Raw genomic sequence first — 21,519 nt, forward strand, 5'->3', positions numbered from 1 at the left:
ATGCTACTGACCAAGAACAACCTTCCCTAGGCATGCCTATGTTTTTAATATTAATCCATCAATATGATATTTAGGATGATTTTTGCAAAGAGAAAATAAAATGGGATAATTACTGTAAAATTGATATAGCATTTACATGTTTTTATTTCTGATTGTAGTTTAAAATATTATTTTGAGAGCTTTGATAAGGATAGGTTAACATAAATATTGATATGCCAGGGAAGAAAAAGTTAAGAAACTCTGTAACTTGCTCCCTTTCTCCTCAAGGATGCCTAAGGTAATTGTGACTCTACCAGACCACCTTCTAAACCAGGCTTCAGCAAACTTTTTGTGTAAAGGGTCAGATAGTAAGTATTCTAAGGCTTTAAATTGTGATCATAAGATATCTGTCACAAATATTCAACTATGATATTATAGATACTACTAATTCATGTAGTTCAAGATGATATAATTTGAGAGGGTAATATAATACAAATTCAAAATCCTTCTACTTATCTAATGAGTTGACATGTTAATAATATTCCAAATTTTATGATTTTCAGAATTGGCCAGGTCTCTCTAATTGTACGTACTCACAGCTGAAAATCTGTATCTTTCATAAGTATTCAAACAACCCAAGGAATTAAAAAAAGTGCCCCAAATGAAAAGACTTAGAAGTTCAATATTCTCAAATGTAGTAGCTACATGTTGACAAAGACTTTAATAAATTTTAAGAGAATTTAGTTTATCTCTCATAGACATTTGATTAAAACAACCAATTATAGTTTGCAGATGTATACAAGCAATACTTTAAAAAAATTCTCTAGAGCAAATTGCAATAGATTTACTATATCATTAGTGAATTCACCCCCCAAAATGGTCAACTACTATATCATAGCCTTTTGGTATTCAATGTGTTATTCTCTGATATATCAACATCATTAAACAAAAAAAAATTGTAAATAAAAATAATCTTTAGAATAGAGATTTAATGAGGTATTTAAAACATCACAAATTTTAAAACCTTTAAAAGAAAACGTTGACTAAAATAAAGCACTCATTTCTCATGCTTAAATTATTCTATATAAGACCCTGTTTAATGACAAATAAAAAATAAGATTCAGAGTTATTCATAAAATCCTTATTATTACATCTTGCAGCATTTTGATACAGTGGTGGCTGTTAACATGCTGTACTAACTCCATGCACTGCCCAAATTATAATATTTGCCCCCTTTCTATGGTTATGTTAAATTATCTTTTATTTAATAGATTATAAGCACTTTGATGGCAGATGCCTCATTTTTTATATACTGTCCCCTCAGCTGAGGATATGAAGAAAACCAATTGAACTCAAAAAATATCTCTACTTAAATTTTTCATGTAAATGGCCATTTGCACCTGTATTTTTTGGTGTGGAGTGAGGAGTAATTCAGGTACTTACTGCTTACAGAGTTGTCATCACAAGTACATTAACTAAAATTTTGTTGATTGGGAAAAGATTTTTAAACTTGTTAATATTATTAATGAAAATACCTCCCCAGAACAGAACACTCAAATATGTATAATCAATTTCAGTAGGACCTTGAAAGACTATTTCATCATTTTCCAGTTGTAATGTAGAAAGGAGTATTTTAGCCCAATTCCTTTCAATTTATTTTTAGGGTCTTTTTTAGGATAAATAAGATGATGTTGTCAGTTTTGTTGCAGTGAAAGCCTTTACACAAATTTCCTTTAAAGTTTTATTTAAATAAAAAAAATTTGCTGGAATAATCAATAGATCAATAAAGTATATTATTGGAATAACAAAAACTGATGTAGAGCAAAATGGAATGTGTTTATATATTAGAAGTTGACAAATCTCAGTTATTCTTGCTTGATCCACATAGGTGCGAAGTTGATTAGTTATTATTAACATAACCTTATAAAATGCATTCAGAGAAAATGCCATACAGCAAGATTCTCATGAAACATCTTCATAAAATTCATACTATTTATTAAAATGTGTTAGCATGAAGTGTAAGAGTTATTAAGTAATTAAAATTACAGAGATACCAATGCTTTTTTCCTAATTAACAAAAAAACATTAAAAGAAGATACTTAAGACTTGTGTGCAAAACTTAGTCTTTTCACAGTTTGCTTCAATAAGTTCACTTGAATATAATATCCTATCATATAATTCAATTTTCCTTTACAGATACTTCCTAAATGATTTAGAGTAAATATGTTTATAGAAATACCTACTCGGAACATTATTTAACTATAATGAGTTCAAATTGTCTAAATTAAAATATCATTTTTACCTCATTTCTTGAAACGTGGAATGAGCACAAGATCCAATTTTATACACTCTCCTAAAATCATCTTCATATATTAATAATTTAGCCTTTTCCTTAATCTCTAGAAAGGCAGAGGCCATTAAAATAAGACCAAAGAATATGGTCTCCAGGCGTATTTGCTAGGAAGTAGAAACTGAAATGATGATCAGGCGCAAAGACTGTATAACTTACCAAGAATCCTGCCCTTGGTTATTAGGAAACAAATCACTCAGACTGCAATAGGTAGGCAATCAGGTAGGATTTTCAGAAGTAATATGGCTTGGCAATTCTTGCAAGAAAAGGGTTCATTTTAACAACTCACTAAATGCTCAAGCCACATATATTCATCTCAGTTGGAAGCTAATGTGATATGTTTCCCACTGTAAAAATTCTCCCCCAATTTAAGATACTTCTCAAAAGGGTGCATGATTTTATTTGAGTAGGGATCTACCATATAAAGTCAAGATTCTTTATTTAATAGAATAAAGAGTTAATGAATATAGTATAGTCAGCAAATAATGATAGATTCATTTGTTCCTGGTAAGGTTAGGTTTTTTGGCTCTCAAAAATAATAATTATTTTATGAAGTAGTTAGGTTAAAAAGATATCTCTGGAGATCCCAATGGATGAAAATATAAAATTTATTCTATTTAAATTATTTGACATAGTCTATATAAAATACCTATGATAGCACTGGGGAAGTAATAAGTATTTAATAAACATTAACCTCACACTGTACCTTCTCCCGTAAAGAAAAAAAAAAGTAAAATAAAATTCTCTAGGAAGAGTTCCATAGTTTGGTTCCATTGTTACTGTTTAAAAGCGCAGGAACTTGAAGCAATTTAAAAACTAAACTAGACAAATTTAAATGAGTTCCTATTTATTTTTTTAAAACTTCAATGAAGCACTATTTCAACACAATTGAGTAACCTCTGATGCCTTTTTGGCATCAGCCTAGAAAACAAAATATTTATGCAAAGTAGTTACTGGCTTATGCACTAAATATATATGGTTGTCTTGGGTAATATAAAATAAATGCATGCACTTACCAGATAACATTTTAACTTAAATGAATAACCCTTTTACTCTAAAACCCTGAATGTACTTTGCCAAAAATGACATTAAATATGAATAATATGAGGGTTTTTTTTTTCCAAAATTGGCTTAGATTATGATCTGGTCCAAAAAATTTAAAAGATGATTTGGATTTGATGAAACAATTAGCTTTCACATTAGGCATGTAAATAGGAAACTGCTAAGGGTTTAGAGAAAGTTTAGAAATAAAAATTATAAATCAATTGATGTCTTACTGGGAAATATCTAAGTAAGTGTTATGTGTATTAAAAACCACATGTTCTAAAGAAAAATAATCTGGAGAGTTCCTCTGGGAATAAAGATGGTTGACTTGAGAGAAAGAAGAAAAGGCAGCTCTTAAATTCTGTACTTCAATTACCCCCTTGTACAAAATAGAGTTGGCCCAAGGGCCTTTGCTCACTACTATTCTGTCAAGTATTTGAGACACCTACCAGAATTGTAGGTCTAGGATTGCTGTTAAAAGTTATTCTATTATAATTTACCATTACAACCATGGACTCATGAAGCAAGAAAAATCTTGAGAGAGGAAAACTGTATCTCAAATTTATATAGGAATTTACAGTTAAAAAGTACTTCCACAAATATTAACTTCTTTTAGTCTTCACAGAAGTTGGAAGGGCAAATATGCAGAGGGATATTACTTGGCTTGAATTGCAAATCTGGAAAGTTAATATGAATATCATAATTAATGAAATAATGCAGACTACTGTCCTTGTCTGATCTGCAGATCATCCCTCAAAAAGATCCAAATGAATATTTTGTGAGAAGGAAGAGAGGTTACACCATTTACCTAAATATGCAAAGGAAGCTGGCCTTCAGACTGAGAGGGTCTGATCATCCCTACCTTCCTCAATGTATTTGATTTCAGGAATGTTAGAATAAAATGAAATTATTAGAAATCTCTCTTTTCAGAAATATTGCAGCAAATACTCCCAAGGTAGAAGAATACAAAACTATTTTGCTTCATTTTATATTTTAGAAAAACATTTCATTAATACATGGTACATGTCAACTATCAGTGGGTGAGGCAAGCACACACCAAGCTTTCCCATCATTGGTGAGGGAAGCCAAGGTTGGAGTAGCTATCTGGAGTACCACATTTGGCTATGTCACAATCATGGCTCTAGGCTGATTCTGTGATGCTCTTTTGCTATCCTTTCAAGAGTTATGCCATTTCTTTCATATATCATAACTATGCTTGTTAATGAGCCAACTCTATAATATGTATGTATGTGCTGGCATGGGAAGCACAGACAATTGAGGTTGCAGAAGAAATTCTATAGATCATTAAATTTCACAAGACAGAAGCAGATTCAGAAACAGAAAATGATTAAATATACATGGTGTCCAGTTCCTGGGCTAAGCACAAATCTATTTTGTAGCAAGTGCACTGTTTTATAAAAATAGTGAGTACATCCCTGTTCTCTGACCATTTCCCCTCGCCTGTCCTATACATCCCACGTCTAAGAAATGCTGGTAGAACACCAAATCACTGAAGTAACTAGCAACCATTTATTCATAAACTCAATTGCTAATTCTTATATGGCCCAGAAAGGAAACAGAAATGCTATATGCATCCCCCTCAAATATACATGGATACTTATGAGTCAAGATATGGAATAACCAAAATCTCTGCTTATTTACTAGGGCCCACATTTTTATAAGACTTCAAAACTTTTCCTTTCCTTTTTCTAGGAATCCTCAAAAGACGTCTCACATATAATTCAAAAGCCAGTCACTTTAGGCTTTCCTGCCCTTTCTTTCTTATTCCAGCTTCCATCAAAGGGACAGTCAGAGAAATTCTCCCTTGAGGTTGTGTACAGTGTGGGAAAATTTTATTTAAATCTGAATTATGTAACAGAAACAGTATGTGAAAAACATACCAGTGTTCAAATTTGAAATAGAATATGCCCAAACAAGGGAAAAACCCCAAAGACAATGCAATATTAGAGATTCAATTTATTTTTGTTCAGTTTGGATTTTTCTTTTCATATAGCATGTATATATGTCTGTAGATATACAACTTCTCATAAAATTCTCACGAAATGCTTTCCTCTGGGGTCTTCCTCTTTGTAAGCCTGCTTGCATTGTTTTACCTGTACACAGAAAATATTCTAATTGTGACATTAGGAGAAAGCTTAATCTAGGGAATAAAACAGTTCTTTTTGGCTTAAAGAAAAATTGATGCTTGATCTCTCCTAGACAAAAATAAGATTATTAAAGGCTCTTATGTGGTTAATTTTTGTTATTTGCCCGGCACCATGCTAACCACTTGCATACATCGTGTTTCTTAATATTCACAATCCCCTGCAGGATGAGAATATTCTTACCATTTTCCTTTTGTGAAAGATGAAAGTGAAGATTAGCGATCTTAAACAAATTGCCCTATAGTAAGCAGCTGTGGAGTAACAAAGCTGCATTCTGAATCCACATCGGAAGCCCGTTTTATTCTAACACCCAACGTCTTTGGATAGGGTTGCTCTCTACCGCGCGTGACTGGCTAAAGGGGTGAGAAGGGCTGAAATCCAGGCTCTGTTTCTGTTGCAACCACTTGTGCCCTGGTATGGGAGTTACAACTGCTTGAAGAAAGGGGCACCTTTTTCCTAATTCACACACAAAGACTGTACAGGCTGGTAGATTTCCTGATAAGATGCTACTCCCAGTAATCTAACAAGGATCCCTACTTCCCTACTCTACCCATTGTGAGTATGGAAACTTAAACTACAACTTACCCTTGGGAGTCAACCAGATTTGCCATATTATATCGTTATCTGAAAGTATTATCAAGTCAGGAATTTATAAAGATGAGGATTGACTAAATCTCTAGAATGAGAACTACATGTACTTAAGCATTTAACTCAGAAATAATGAATATATAATAAGCTGCAAACAATTCAGTCTTTCCTAAAGCTTTACATTCCCTAAAAACTGAAAAGTTCCAAAGTGTCTAAAAGCCTTGGGTTCCTTTGAAGGACCACTGGTTGGGGGGTGTACACGGAGGGGGAATGGCTGGATGAACTGACCCAGCAGCGCTCAGGCCGAGAGGACTGACTGTTCAATGGTGTACTTAGGAAGCACATTAACTTCCTGGCAAGCACCGCTGCCACACATGTGGGTGGTCCACTGCTGAATATGAATGTGTGGAATATCATTGAGGCAGGGAGTAAGAGGTGTTCAAGTGAGCTGGAGAGGAGCCCAGAAGGTATGCTGTTTATCTGCAAGGAACATTTATTTTCTCCAAAACATATAACTTGCATTAATAAAGTGGATTTAGATGTGAATAAAGGAAACCAGTCATTGAAACTGAATAACTGTGACTCTCTAAGAATAACCAAAAGATCTGTGAATATGGCTCCTAGAGCAAGAAAAAGATTAAAGCACAAATAACTGTTCTTATTGTATTGCTAAGAAGCACTGGTCTGGATCTGACTGCAAAGCAAGTATCTGCCTGCAGTTAGATGCTGAGGCTACTAGCAACTGTCATTTTGATCAGTGCTTTAGAAATAGACAAAGTTCATTAGAACGATGAAAGAAAGTGATTTCTTAAGTAACACTTACATAAGTAATGTAAAATTATAAGACTTTGGTTATATCCTCTGGTCTGAAATTCAAAAAGAATTTATAAAAAGAAAACCTCTATCAACTTTCTCAACTTACTGCTATGTCACAAAATATCCCTTGAGAAAAGACAATATATCAAGTTATGGGCAATTATCTGTGGAATCTCTCACCTGACCATCTTAAGTCTGGTTTCTGGCATGTCTTTGGAACAAGTTTTGCACTGTTCTCATCTATTAATCATCCCTTCAGGGTGATGGACAAAGGCCAAGTGCTTAAATAGACACTTGGAGGTTTGGGATATGGCTTTGATTCCACTGAACTAAAAAGTCCTTTGATTCTTTCACAGATTTATTTTATTACCACCCAATATCTACTGAAAAAATCCAACTGCACTAAGTGCTAAACAGACTCTTAAGAATAGAAATACTAAACATATAATATTCACATACATATGTGTGGACTTCTACATTTGGGTTTCTTTGCTTTATTCTTTTCTGGTGTCAGAGAATATTATAAAAATTCTTTTCTCTCAGGAGAAATTGTGATTTCGAACCATTTCTTATCCTCTAAAAACTGGATCTAATGCCTGCCCAAAATAATATAAGGAAGCTGTGAGCAATACTTTTGGAATACTGTGTCCTACCCTGTTATGCTGATATCTCTGTCTTCCCTTTATTCTACCCAGCAGTGATGGTCTTGCTTACAAAATGGTAATTCTCCAAAACTTGATTCATATCCTTCTGATTTCATTTGTATACATGACCTTTGTTACCAATATATTGGGTCATTCAGTATTCTTAATGTAACAGTCACTATCTCTTAAAGTAAGAGATACAGTTGGGCAAAGATGGTAGTGGTTATCTTGGGGAGGGGTACTACTGTGAAGATAACCAGTTTATTGTCTCCTCCTAAAGGAAAGTAATTTAGAGGTTAGGGGAAGAAAAAGGAACAAACGATTCTCGAGGAACAACCAAATGTTTAAAAAATTAACACAATATGGATTAGAAAAAGTATATACATGACAATAGTAAATCGAACAATGCCATTCATATTATGAAACACCTCCTATTCCCAACCCTATCTTATTTGGCAAGTATCATCCACTTTTCAGTAATACTTGAGGTATAATTTACATACAATAAAATGCACACATTTTAAGTACAGATTTCATTGAGTCTAGAAAAATATATATTACTATGTAATCGCCAATCAAGATACAGGAGATTTCCATCACTGCAGAAAGTTACCTCCTACTCCTTTGTAATCAATCAACTCACCCTCAGCCCCAGCCAAAGAATATAATTTCTATTACTAAAGATTAGTTTTGCATGTTCAGGCAATTCATATAAATGGAATCATAAAGTATGCACTTTCTGTGGCTAGTTGTGTTTATTCAATATAATTGTTCTTGAAATCCATTCATTCATGTATTGTATCAGTAGTTCTCTCCACTTTTATGACTGAGTAAAATTCCACTGCATGAGTAGATTAGATCACAAGTTGTTTATTCAGCCACCTGTTGATGAATATTTGTATTGTTTCTAGTCAGACACTATTACAAATAAAGCTGCTATTAAAGTTTGTATATAAATCTCTGTATAGACATACATTTTCATTTCTGTTGAATAATCATCTAGGAGTGGAATTGCTGGATCACTTGGTAAGTAAATATTTAAGTTTTTGAGAGACTTACAAGCCATTTTCAAAACAGAAATCCCATTCTACACTCCCAGCAAGAATGCGTGATAATTTCAGTGACTATATATCCTCACCTACATTTGCTGTTGTCAGTCTTTTTAACTTTTGTCATTATAATGTGTGTGTAGTTCTAACTCATTGTGTTTTAAATTTCATTTCTCTGATAACAAATGATGGCTACCAGTTTTAATACAAATACTGGTCAATTGGATGCTATTTTGTGCAATGTATATTCAAGTCTCTTGCCAATTTTATTTGGACCGTTTGTCTTATTATTGAATTTTATGAATTATATACTCTGGATACAAACACTTTGTCACAAACATGTATTTCAAATTCCTTTTCTAGCCTCTGGCTTGCTTTTTCCTTTTTCCCTTTTTTTTGTTTCTTTTTTTTTTTTTTTTTTTTTTTGCGGTACGCGGGCCTCTCACTGCCGTGGCCTCTCCCGTTGCGGAGCACAGGCTCCGGACGCGCAGGCCCAGCGGCCATGGCTCACGGGCCCAGCCGCTCCGCGGCATGTGGGATCCTCCCAGACCGGGGCACGAACCCATGTCCCCTGCATCGGCAGGCAGACTCCCAACCACTGTGCCACCAGGGAAGCCCCTTTTTTGTTTCTTTAGACCAATAATTTTTTTAAAAAAAATTTTATTGGAGTGTAGTTGATTTACAATGTCGTATTAGTTTCAGGTGTATAGCAAAGTGAATCAGTTATACACATACATATATCCACTCTGCTTAAGATTCTTTTCCTACATAGGTCATTAAAGAGTATTGAATAGAGTTCCCTGTGCTATACAGTAGTACATATGTACAGTGGAATATTACTCAGCCATACAAAAGGACAAAATAATGCTATTTGCAGTAACATGGATGGACCTAGAGATTGTCATAATGAGTGAAGACAGACAGAGAAAGACAAATGTCATATGATATTGCTTATATGTGGAAGCTTTTTCCTTTTTTAATGAGGTCTTTTGAGGAGCAGGAAGACTGCAGTTTTAATTATGCTTGTATTATTATTATTTGTATTATTTTTAAATGACTGGTGATTTTTTTGGGTTTACTTTCTATTCAAAATTTGCCTAGATTTTCTCCTGAGTTTTCTCCTAGAATTTTACAATTTTAGTTTTTTATATTTACATCTACAATCAATTATAAATTAATCTTGTGCGTAATGTGAGGTATTGTTTAAGGTTTTTTTTTAATATGAATATCCAGTTCTTCTAGCACAATTTATTCAGAAGACTATCATTTCCTAATGGATTATGCTGGTGACTTTGAAAAACTCATTTGACCATATGTGTATCATCTCTGTGACCTTAGAGGTCTATTCCTGGATCCTTTATCCTGTTTCAATGAACCATGTGTTTATATTTATACAAAAACCACACTATCTTGATTATTGTGACTTTACAGTAAGACTTGGAACAGGGTAGTGTGAGTCCTCCAACTTTGTTCTTTTTCCCCTTCCACATAGGTCTAGCTATTGTTAAGCCTTAGCTTTCCAAATAAAATCTAAAGTCAGCTCTTCAATTTCTATAGAAACAAAACCAAAAACAACCATGCTGGGTATTTTGTTGGGATTGCAGTGAATCTGTAGATCAATTCAGAGACAATAAGTATGAAAACAATATTGATTCTTCCAAAATATGAACTTGGTATATTTCTCCATTTATTTTGGTTTATTTCCCTCAGCAATTTTTAAATATTTTTCAGTGTATGTCTTGTGCATATTTTATTAAATTTATTTACACTTTGATGTCACTGGAAATGGTATTTTTTACCCTTCAGTTTCAAATTTTTGTAGCTATTATACAAAAATATGATTGATTTTACATACTAATTTCATACCCTATGCTCTTGCTAAGTTATCTTAATTCAAGTAGATTTTATCATAGATACTTTAGCATTCTCTTCAAAAACAATGACATAATCTGTGACTAGAAGTAACTTTGTTTCTTCCTTTCTGATTTTTATGCATGTTATTTACTTTCCTTGTGTTATTGTAGTGGTAAGGACCTGCAGTACAATATTTGTGACTAATGAGAGTGGGTATTTTTGTTTTGCTCCCAATTTTAGAAGGAAAATGTTAGATCAGCATATTATCTATCTTGGTGAGTATTCCATGTGCACATGTAACAATGTGTAGTTTAAAACTTTGGGTATGATAATCTATAAATATCAATTAATTTAGTTTGCTTGTAGTATGGTTCAGATCTTCTAAAACATTAGTGATTTTCTGGGTACATATTCTATAAATTATTCATAGATGGATGTTAAAACCTTTAGTGTAATTATGAGTAGATTATTCCTCCTGGCACTTCTTTATTTATGAATTTTGAAGCTCTATTATTAGGTGCACACATATTTATATCTGTATAATCTTCCCTATAAATTCCTCTTTTACTATTATTAAACATCCCTCTTAAAATTATCTTAAAATAACTCTTAAAATTTTCTGTCTGGAAGTCTATTTTGTCTAGCAATAATGTAGCCATGTCAGCTTTCTTATGTGTTCTTTGCATGTTATGTATTCCTCCATCTTGTCCTTTCAGCTTCTTTGTGTCCTTGTATTTAACATGTGTTTCTTGTAGATAGCAGTGTCTATCTTGTAGATAGCTTGCTTTTTGTTATTTTTTTAAAAATCCAGTCCAATGATTTCTGACAACTGAAGTACATTTACATTTCATGTCATTATTAATATAACTGGGTTAAAGTCTATCATCTTGCTCATTGTTTTCATTGTCCCTTCAGTGTTTTTGTTGTTGTTGTTCACCTGTTATCTTTTCCTCTGATATTTCGAGTAAATTTGAATGTATTTTAGTTTCTTCAATGCACCATTTTTTTATATTTATTTAAACATCTTTATTGGAGTATAATTGCTTTACAGTGGTGTGTTAGTTTCTGCTTTATAACAAAGTGAATCAGCTATACAAATACAGATATCCCCATATCTCCTCCCTCTTGTGTCTTCCTCCCTCCCACCCTCCATATCCCACCCCTCTAGGTGGTCACAAAGCACTGAGCTGATCTCCCCGTGCTATGTGGCTGCTTCCCACTAGCTATCTGTTTTACATTTGGTAGTATATATAAGTCCATGCCACTCTCTCACTTTGTCCCAGCTTACCCTTCCCCCTCCCCATGTACTCAAGTCCATTCTCTAGTAGGTCTGTGACATTATTCCCATCCTGTCCCTAGGTTCTTCATAACCAGTTATTTTTGTTGTTTTTTTTTAGATTCCATATACATGTGTTAGGATATGGTATTTGTTTTTCCCTTTCTGACTTACTTCACTCTGTATGACACACTCTAGGTCCATCCACCTAACTACAAATAACTCAATTTTGTTTCTTTTTATGGCTGAGTATTATTCCATTGTGTATATGTGCCACATCTTCTTTATCCATTCATCTGTCGATGGACACTTAGGTTGCTTCCATGTCCTGGTGATTGTAAATAGTGCTGCCATCATCCAAAAATCCACAAACAATAAATGCTGGAGAGGGTGTGGAGAAGAGGGAATCCTCTTGCACTGTTGGTGGGAATGTAAATTGACACAGCCACTATGGAGAACAGTATGGAGATTCCTTAAAAAACTAAAAATAAAACTACCATATGACCCAGCAATCCCACTACTGGGCATATACCCTGAGAAAACCATAATTCAAAAAGAGACATGTACCACAATGTTCATTGCAGCAATGCACCACTTTTTAAAAACTTTTTAGAAGTTTCTGTATGGCAAAAACTATGCAACTTTAACTTACTGATTCAATTTAGAGTCAATATTGTATCACTTAATATATCACACTTCACATTTCATGCTTCTCTGAGGTCTCTATTTGCTTCTCAGTTCCTACTTCACAAATGTTATAAATTTGGAACAATACAACTCAAATTAATTCCATCATTTGTGCTATTGCTGTAACATTTTGGTTTGTGATATGTTATAAACCCTAACTTATAATGTTATTATTTTTGCTTCAAACCAAGGATTGACAGACTTTTCCTCAAAGGGCTAGAGGTAAATATTGGGTTGGCCCAAAAGTTTGTTTGGGTTTTTCAGTAACATCTTACGGAAAACTGTGAATGAACTTTTGGCCCAACCCAATATTTTAGGTTTATGAGCCATGTGGTTGCTATTACAACTACTCACTTCTCCTGTTGTAGCATGAATGGAGCCACAGACAGTACATAAGCAAGTGAAGAAAACTATGTTGCAATTAACCTTTATCTATAAAAACTGTTGGCTGGTCCCCAAGCTGTAATTTGCTGACCATTGTTTGTACAGCTGTTTATTAGGGAAGTTACAAAAAATCTTAGCTTTACCCACCTATTTACTGGATCTGATCATCTTCATTCCATTTTTCCCCCATGTTTATTGAGGTATAATTGGTATACAAAAAAAGTGAATATAATTAATATAATACAATTTGGTAAATTTAGACATACGTATACCTCCTGTTACTATCACCACAATCCAGGTAATAAATATATCCATCACCTCCAAAAGTTTCCTTGTGTTCATGTGTGGGTGTGTAGGTGTGTATGTTAAGAGCCCAGAAATAAACTCACTCATATATGGTCAACTGATCTTCTTCAAAGGTACCGAGAATACACAACGGAGAAAGGATAGTCTCTTTAAGAAATCATGTTGAAAAAACTAGATATCCACATTTAAGAGAATGAAATTGGACCCGTGTCTTTCACCATACACAAAATTTAACTCATAATGGGTTAAAGATTTGAATATAAGATCTGAAAACATAAAACTCACAGAAGAAAACATATGAGAAAAGATTCTTTATTTCTTTTTGTAGATCCTGGTTTCCACTGATAACTTTTTCCTTTAATATGAAGAATATCTTTTGGCATATTGTGTAGTACAGTTTTACTGACTACTAATTCTCCAGCTTTCATTTTCCTGAAAAATATTTGTTTGGCCCTATTTTAAAGCACATTTTCACTGGAAATAAAATTATTAACTGACAGTATTTTAAAGATGTTTAAAGATTTAAAGATGTGTCATTGTCTTCTAGCTCACATTGCTTCTAATGAGAAGGTACCTGTCATGCATATCATCACAATATCATTTTTATTCTGGCTGCTTTGAAAACTTTCTGTCCTTGGTTTTCTGCAATTTGATTATGATGTGCCTAGGTGTGAATTTATTTTTATTTTTTCTTGGTTTGTGTTCCATGATATGATTGGATCTGTGGGTTTGAAAAACTTTTTTTTTTTCTTTTTTGGTCCCATTCTCATTCTTTACTAGAATGTCTAGAACTTCAATTGCAATTATTTTAGGCCATTTTTCATTATCCTCCAGGTCCTTAGGTCTCTTTTCTTTAGTCTTCAATCTTTTTTCTATCTAGCAGATTGTCTCAGCTCTTTCAATTTGTCTTCAATTTCACTGACCCTTCTACCTTTTCCAATATGTTGTTCATTCCAACTAGGTAATTTTTTCATTCCAGTTATTATACCGTTTTAGTTATAGTATTTGCATTTGGTTATTTTTAAAGGATTTTTTCCCTCTGCTGAAATTTCTTATGCATTTGCTCATAAATACTGCATTTATCTTTAAATCTTTGAACATATTTTCCTTTAATACTTTGAAATTATTATAATAGCTAGGCTTTGCTATATCCAACATCTGGGCCGTCTCAGGGTTAGTTTTTAAAAGACCACTGTTATTCTCTTTTTATTTTGGTTTATTTTTAAAATTTATATTATTTATTTTTGGCTGCATTGGGTCTTTTTTGCTGTGCATGGGCTTTCTCTAGTTGCAGCAAGCAGGGGTTACTCTTCGTTGCAGTGCATGGCTTCTCATTTCGGTGGCTTCTCTTGTTGCGGAACATGGGCTCTAGGCATATGGGCTTCAGTAGTTGTGGCACACGACCTCAGTAATTGTGGCTCTCGGGCTCTAGAGTGCAGGCTCAGTAGTTGTGGCGCATGGGCTTAGCTGCTCTGCGGCATGTGAGATCTTCCCAGACCAGGGCTTGAACCCATGTCCCCTGCATTGGCAGGAGGATTCTTAACCACTGCACCACCAGAGAAGTCCCATGACCACTGTTATTCTTGACTAAGGGTAACACTTTCCTATTTTCCTTGCATGTCAGGTAATTTTTATTATTTATTGAGCATTGTTAGTAATTATCACTACATTATTACATTGTAATGTATAATACATATTATATAATATATTATAGATAACTGGACTATGCTCTCTTCCTCTAAACAGTGTTGATGTTTATTCTAGTAGGTAATTCAGCTACCTGCTAATCACCTCAAACTTTTGTATTCTGCCTTTTTACATTTTATTAGGGTGAGATGTATGGAGAATGTAGAGACTTGCTCTTACAAATTGGTGGAACTCTACTTCCAAATTCTACCTCCCCATGAATCTTATCGGGGCTTGATGTTAGCCTTTGTTTGGGAGTATCTAGAATAAGCCTTTATTTTCAAACAAGGCCCTGACTCCTAAGGCTTAATCATTCTGATATCTAAGCAGGATGTTCGGAATTTTAAGAAGGTATATCTTATTTTGCTAAGCTGAAAATTCTAGCTTTCTCCATCACTGCTTGAACTCTACTGTCAGTTTTCTGCTCTGAACCTGATATAGAAGAGTGTGCTAAGCCTCAACAGTTTCACCTTATCTATGCATCCCAATCCTCAGGTAAGGACTAGGATGGAATCAACACAAACTCCTATAAGCCTTCCTCTAATCAACCCTTTCTGCTCCATCTCTAAATATTGTATAAATTAGATTCAATATTAAAGTAAATATTTTGGTAAAGTTTTTGCTAAGTCATAGTATTAACTTCCTTAATTAATATTTACATTTTTATTTCTACTTTTTTAGGTTCAGCATGGACTCATCTACATTTTATCTAGCTTAATTATCCAAAAATTCCTTTAGAACCACTAATAAAAGAGTTACTGAGGTGTGTCAAAAAGAGCTTGAATTTACAGTCAGAAGATATACATTTTACTTTTGGATTCCTTAGCCTCTATTAGCTTACCTGTCATACAAGGGTGATATTGCTTCTTCTACACCCATAGCAGAATTGTTTGAATGAAAAGAATACAAGTGGAATCACTTTGTACACCACAGAATACATCAAGAGTTGTTAGGACATATAATGCATTTTCTGCTCTATAGTTTTAACATAACTGTAATTCATAAGGCTGGCTGAAACACTGGGATCCATTAGTCTATCTGTTATCATCATAAGTAAAATTCTAATAAATTTAACAGAATTTTGGCTCTGAAAAATATTTGACATTGAAGTTTTTTGCCTTTTAGAGTTATCACAGGGAATTTTATTAGATATTTTTCATTAGTTCATTTGCTCTTACTTCTGATAGTTCTAAATGATTTTTCTACAGTTTTATGATGTTCATGTTTAGACACTCATAACAAACAAGTATCCAGGTGAATAGCACAAATATATGCATTGCCAGAGAATAAAATACATTTTCTATCTGGTTACTACATAACTCAATCTGAGTTTAGAAAACAAGAATAAAACATTTTGATTTGGAGTCAAATTTGACTTGGTTGTTATTTCATCCTTTTCATTCTTTAGAACTAAGTAATGCTAGAGTAATCCAACAGCCTGTTTTAGGCATATCACAGTCCTCAGTCATTCTGAATTTCTTTACATTCACTGAGTGAGAGCATGTACTCCCTTTCATAAAAATGTCTCACTCTTGCTTTATTTGTTCTCTAGGATCTGTCTAATTTTGGTTATGTGTCTGATCTGCTGGTGCTGAATACGGAGAAAAGAGTAGTTCCAAAATGTCAATCTGAATGTTGTAATATATCAAAAGAAAAGTAGAGGATGCACAATCCCTGTACAAATACTTCCAAATTAGAGGTGAAAGCAACAGTCACAGGCAAATTTTTATTTGTAAAACCCTATTTGTCATGTTTATTGAAAGGGATTAAACTATGAGAATTTCTTTAACTATTGCCATAGATAAAACAGTTTCATATGTAGGTTGTATTTAAAAGTACTCCTAGCAGCAGGTAATGTTGATACATGTGGCAGACTGAACCTAAGGTGATTCCAGTGATTTCTACCTCTGTTATTAATGTCTTTGTATATAATTCTCCCCCATGGAGGGTGGGAAAAAACTGAGATGAGATGTTCCTTAAGTAATTAGGTTATGTTATATAAGATTACATCTTAACAGACTAGAGCTAGAGAGTCTTCCTCATGGCTTGATGAATTAAGCAGCCACATTGGAAAAGCACATGTGACAAGGAATTACAGGTGATCTCTAGGACCTGCAGAAATATTCTAAGACATGAAAGTGGCCTTCACCCCAAAACCAGCAAAATGCTAGGGCCCTCTATCATGAAACCATAAGGACATTAAATCTTTCACTAACCTTACTTGATCCAGGATAAGCTCCTTCTCTCAAAATCCTTAATTTAATCATGTATTGCCACATAAAGTGATATTCACAGGGTTTGGGGATTAGGACATGGATTTACCTTCTTGGAGGATACTATTCAACCCACTACTTATTTTCAACTTGAACTACTCTTTCACCCTGATTTTTTTCCCATTAAAAAATAATTTTCAGTAAGATTACTTCCATTTAATCATTTACTCTTGGTCATCCCTCTATCTATTCCATCATTCCAGATTTACTGGTTTTCTTTTCTGGATCAAGCTGTGTGCTAGGATCTAACCTAGGATGTTATTCACTCGTATCTGTAATGTAATGAATGTGCCTAGATGTTTTGAAGTCTTTAAAAACATTTTTTCCAAATGTTAATTTGGAGCATTTGAACCTGTGATAAAGTGAAATCCATGCTCCAGTTGAGTGATCTGCTAAACAGTACAAAACTATTTATTAATATAGAAATACTTATGTCTATGTATTTATACATATATACTTGGAATTACACATTTACAAGTGGACTTATTATAATAAATTAATATGTCACGTTTATTTATAGAACTTGTAAAAATTCTCCCACAGAAAAATATGATAAATGGTGTTCGTGTTCCTGCCATAGTTCACAAAGGCTTAAAACACAAAAAAACTAGGCTTAACTTCACTATAACAATACTAGTAAATAAAATAAATGAAAGTACACAGTATTTTGTAGTATTATAGCTAATATTCTCTAATATGGACAGTGCACAACAAGCTAGGTTGGTCACTCTTCCCAAAATACCTTTGCTTACTATCTACTTTTCCTTTCCAGGAAAATATTCTCACAGCCCCTCTGAATTCTTGGTAAACACAACCCCACTCTCCTACCCCTAAACACCCACACACATTGCATACTCATGATATAAATGAAGAAAACACGTCCGAACTTTTGAGCTTTCCCGGGAGCTGGAATACATATAGACATGAGGGCTGCCATTGCCTTTTAGTTCAATTCTGTACATTTTGATGTGCAGTCAGATCAAGTCCACTTTCAGGACGTTTAGGACAAGCAAGTGGAAGAGTTTAAATTCTTAAATTTGGTACAATAGTTATAACTTTGAAAATTTAAATGTTTCTTAGTTAATTTGGGCCTCAAGGAAAAAGAATTGTCTTCAAAGGTCTGCTTTGTGGGTAAAGAACATATGCATAATAAATACATGAATCCTTGCATATATTATATTCTCTAGTTCTCTTCTGCATAGCTTCAAAGAGTTTTGAATTATGGGAAATTGATAAGGATTACTACTAATTCTGGTATGTTTTAGTAGAAAAGTAAATAACCTTTCAAAGTTTCTTCCAGAGGTCTGATTCTATGGAATCATTGATTTCCTTATATATTTTCCTGAATTATACTGTATTTGGAATTCAATCATTTCTTTTTCTCCTCTTCAAAACTTTATTAGATTTTATGTGGAGATCTTGAAACAATGAGGTTGACCTGGAGATTGAAAAATGCACACTGGAAACAAATTAATGCACGGGGCTGTTTCCTCTCCCTCTATGGGGCAATCCATAACAGGTTTATTCCTTCCTGCAACTACTGAAATCTACTTACTGCCCCCCATGGATCTGGAATGGGAGAATGGAGCTAGTGTTTATTCTGGTCTCAGCTTGTCTTCTAGCTCAAAAAATAGGATTTGGATCATATAATAGAGAACAAATGAAAATCTTGCAGAGGCAGCATGGTCTAAACCAGTCAAAGTTAGAAAACAGTGTCACCAGAGAAAATCAGAATGTGTATAAAGCCAAAAATATTGAAGAAAGGGGTTTAGTTAATTTTATGGAGTATTTTTATTTTGGAGGGTTAATGAAAGAAAGTAAAGTGCTCCATTTGTACCAATATGTGAAAAACAATTGCCTTTGAAGGATTCTTATTGCTTGGGATAATAACATATAAATAAGGAATGAAAGTATATCATGCCATTTAAATTACCCCATAGAGTAATAGATTACATTCTCTTACCCTTGTAAATATTCCTAGGAAGAAAAATTGGATCACCATGTAAGTAATTGTCCTAGGGATTTTTTATTTTGTTTTAATAGTTCACTTTAAGTATCAAAGTAGAAAAACCTTAAGTTCAACTGAATGTTAATCAAAGAGATTGCAAAACCAAGAGGTGGTAAGATCCAGCAGAGAGGATGTCTTCATATTCTTTGGTTAGTCAATTGTATTTTATCCACCTAATATCCCATTTCAGGACGCAAAAATGTCTCAAGGCAACCCATATTAGAGAGTTCTCTTATGAGTAAGAACTTATTAATAAGAATTTATATTATCAATGAACAAGATTTAATTAATTCTGAAACATTTTAATCATGATTTTTATGATTGCTTTCCAGATAACATACAATGTCCAGTTTCTTCTTTTAGCAGCATAAACACTATAACCATTTCAACTAATTTTATCTAGAACAAAATAATAATGAAAAGGAGTATATCCTTTTAATGTATGCCTAAACCCTAGCCCAAAATTACACAGATTTACTTTAGATTACCAAAATAATTTAAATAAACATGTATGATTTAATACAGATTTAATATTTCCTTAAATACATTAAAAGATGATATCAAAAATGATAATTCTCTCTAATTCATTATATACCAGATACAATTATATTGATTTCCCTTTGAATATCTGTGGTCCTATGGTAAGCCAGGGACAAAATGAAGATTCACCATACATTAAGAGGTAATAAATAAATAAACAAGAAAAAGAAAGAAAGCACTCTCTACTATTAAAACCAGAACAGGTATTGGATTGCAAGGGATTTTAAACTTGCAAAAGAAAACATGTATTATATTTGCAACTTGATCCAAATAAAGCTAGTTAAGATTTGCTACTTTATTACTAAAACACTCAACATAACCAACCTCATCACCAACTCTATTTGAATTCACATAAACTTCTAATTTTATAGGCACATTAACTATCTTAACTACTAAAATAGACTTGCCTTGAAAATAAATGAGTAGAAGCTCTAAATATGAACAGTCAAGCTGTTCGTGGTATGCTCCATGGATCTGCAAAATGCTTTCATTCTTATATTGACATAAGCCTAAGCTCCCATGATCTAAAAAAAAAAAAAAAAAGCAAAATATTCAGCATCTTACCTGTAACAAGAAAGCTGCATCTCCCTGCTCCAGCTTCATTTATGATGCTACAATTATAAACCCCATAGTTTTCGTTGGAAAGACTCTTCACCGGGTACTCTGTGTATTCTTGAGAGTCAAATTGACCCATCCGTAATAATTTGTTTCCCAAGCGCCACTCATAGGTCAGCACCCGTATTGGATAGGCTCTCAGGACCCTGCAGCTCATAGTGACACTGCGGTCTTGTCCTTGCCGGATTTCCAGAAATGCTGGTTCCACAGCAGGAGGATCTGTAGAAAAGAGATATTAAAACAGATAAAATATGTGGTTTGCAATAAGCCAGTGGCTACTCTTACTGTGAGAAGCTATTTTTAAGAATACATCTAGCAACAGGGAAGGAATATATATATATATATATATATATATATATATATATATATATATATATATTGTGTGTGTGTGTGTGTGCGCCTCTTTTTGTGGTACGTGGGCCTCTCACTGTTGTGGCCTCTCCCGTTGTGGAGTACAGGCTCCGGATGCACAGGCTCAGCGGCCATGGCTCACAGGCCCAGCCTGTGAGATCTTCCCGGACCGGGGCACTAACCCATGTCCCCTGCATTGTCAGGTGGACTCTCAACCACTGTGCCAACAGGGAAGCCCCGGGAAGGAATATTAAGAGGTGGGTGGAGAACATATTTAGGTCTGGGAATTTCAGCTTGGGTAGGGAAACGTGATTCCTGAGTGTGGGCAATGAATAAGACTCACTGCTTTAAAAAAGTATTTGCAGGTGAAACTAAGCAGAGTTTATTTTTTCTTTCTAGTTGCTTCCCAGAAAAAAATGTCATAAGTATGTTTGGTTTATATTGTTAGCAAGCAAATGATGTTCTGGGTATAAAAGCAGAGTATCCACACTAGCATGAAATTCTGAAGCAGATGAAGCCATTGGTTCAAGTCAGTGAATTCTAATTATCCCATATGAGGCTCAGTCCTTGGGCTTCTGGATACCAATTATTTAATAAAATGGGTAACACAAGTATATAACTTTATTTTCTAAATTATTCGGTCAGAAAGAATTTGACTGCAAGTCATAATATTCATGCATAAACCTTAAGCAAACTTTGCAAATTATACCACAGGTGGATATGGATTTCAACCCACTGCAATGGCTCATTTGTTTGGCTTAATTGTGAGTTTCTTCCCATACAATCAAAACTTGCTATGTTAGGTACCTAATCTTTTTGTTTTTGACAGGAAGATTTCCAAAAGATGTTACACATTTCTCTCATTAGGGTATGCAAAATACAGTCCTTTTCTTAATGATGACTC

General features: G+C 33.8%; 1 protein-coding gene across 5 annotated transcripts in view; it reads right to left on the reverse strand.

Annotated features, from left to right (window-relative positions):
- Positions 1 to 21,519, reverse strand: part of MDGA2 (MAM domain containing glycosylphosphatidylinositol anchor 2) — an 823,345-nt gene that overhangs the window by 87,208 nt on the left and 714,618 nt on the right. For all 5 annotated transcript variants that reach the window (XR_014293890.1, XM_082618922.1, XM_082618923.1 and 2 more), the window contains one exon: positions 20,214 to 20,483. Coding sequence is in view for 4 of the 5 variants with exons in the window: in XM_082618922.1 (XP_082475048.1) it covers positions 20,214 to 20,483 (270 nt within the window). In the remaining variant the exon portion in view is untranslated. The remainder of the gene's footprint in view (positions 1 to 20,213; positions 20,484 to 21,519) is intronic.

The sequence above is a fragment of the Mesoplodon mirus genome (assembly GCF_964341445.2).
Source record: "Mesoplodon mirus genome assembly, chromosome: 4".
NCBI classification, from domain to species: Eukaryota; Metazoa; Chordata; class Mammalia; order Artiodactyla; family Ziphiidae; genus Mesoplodon; species Mesoplodon mirus.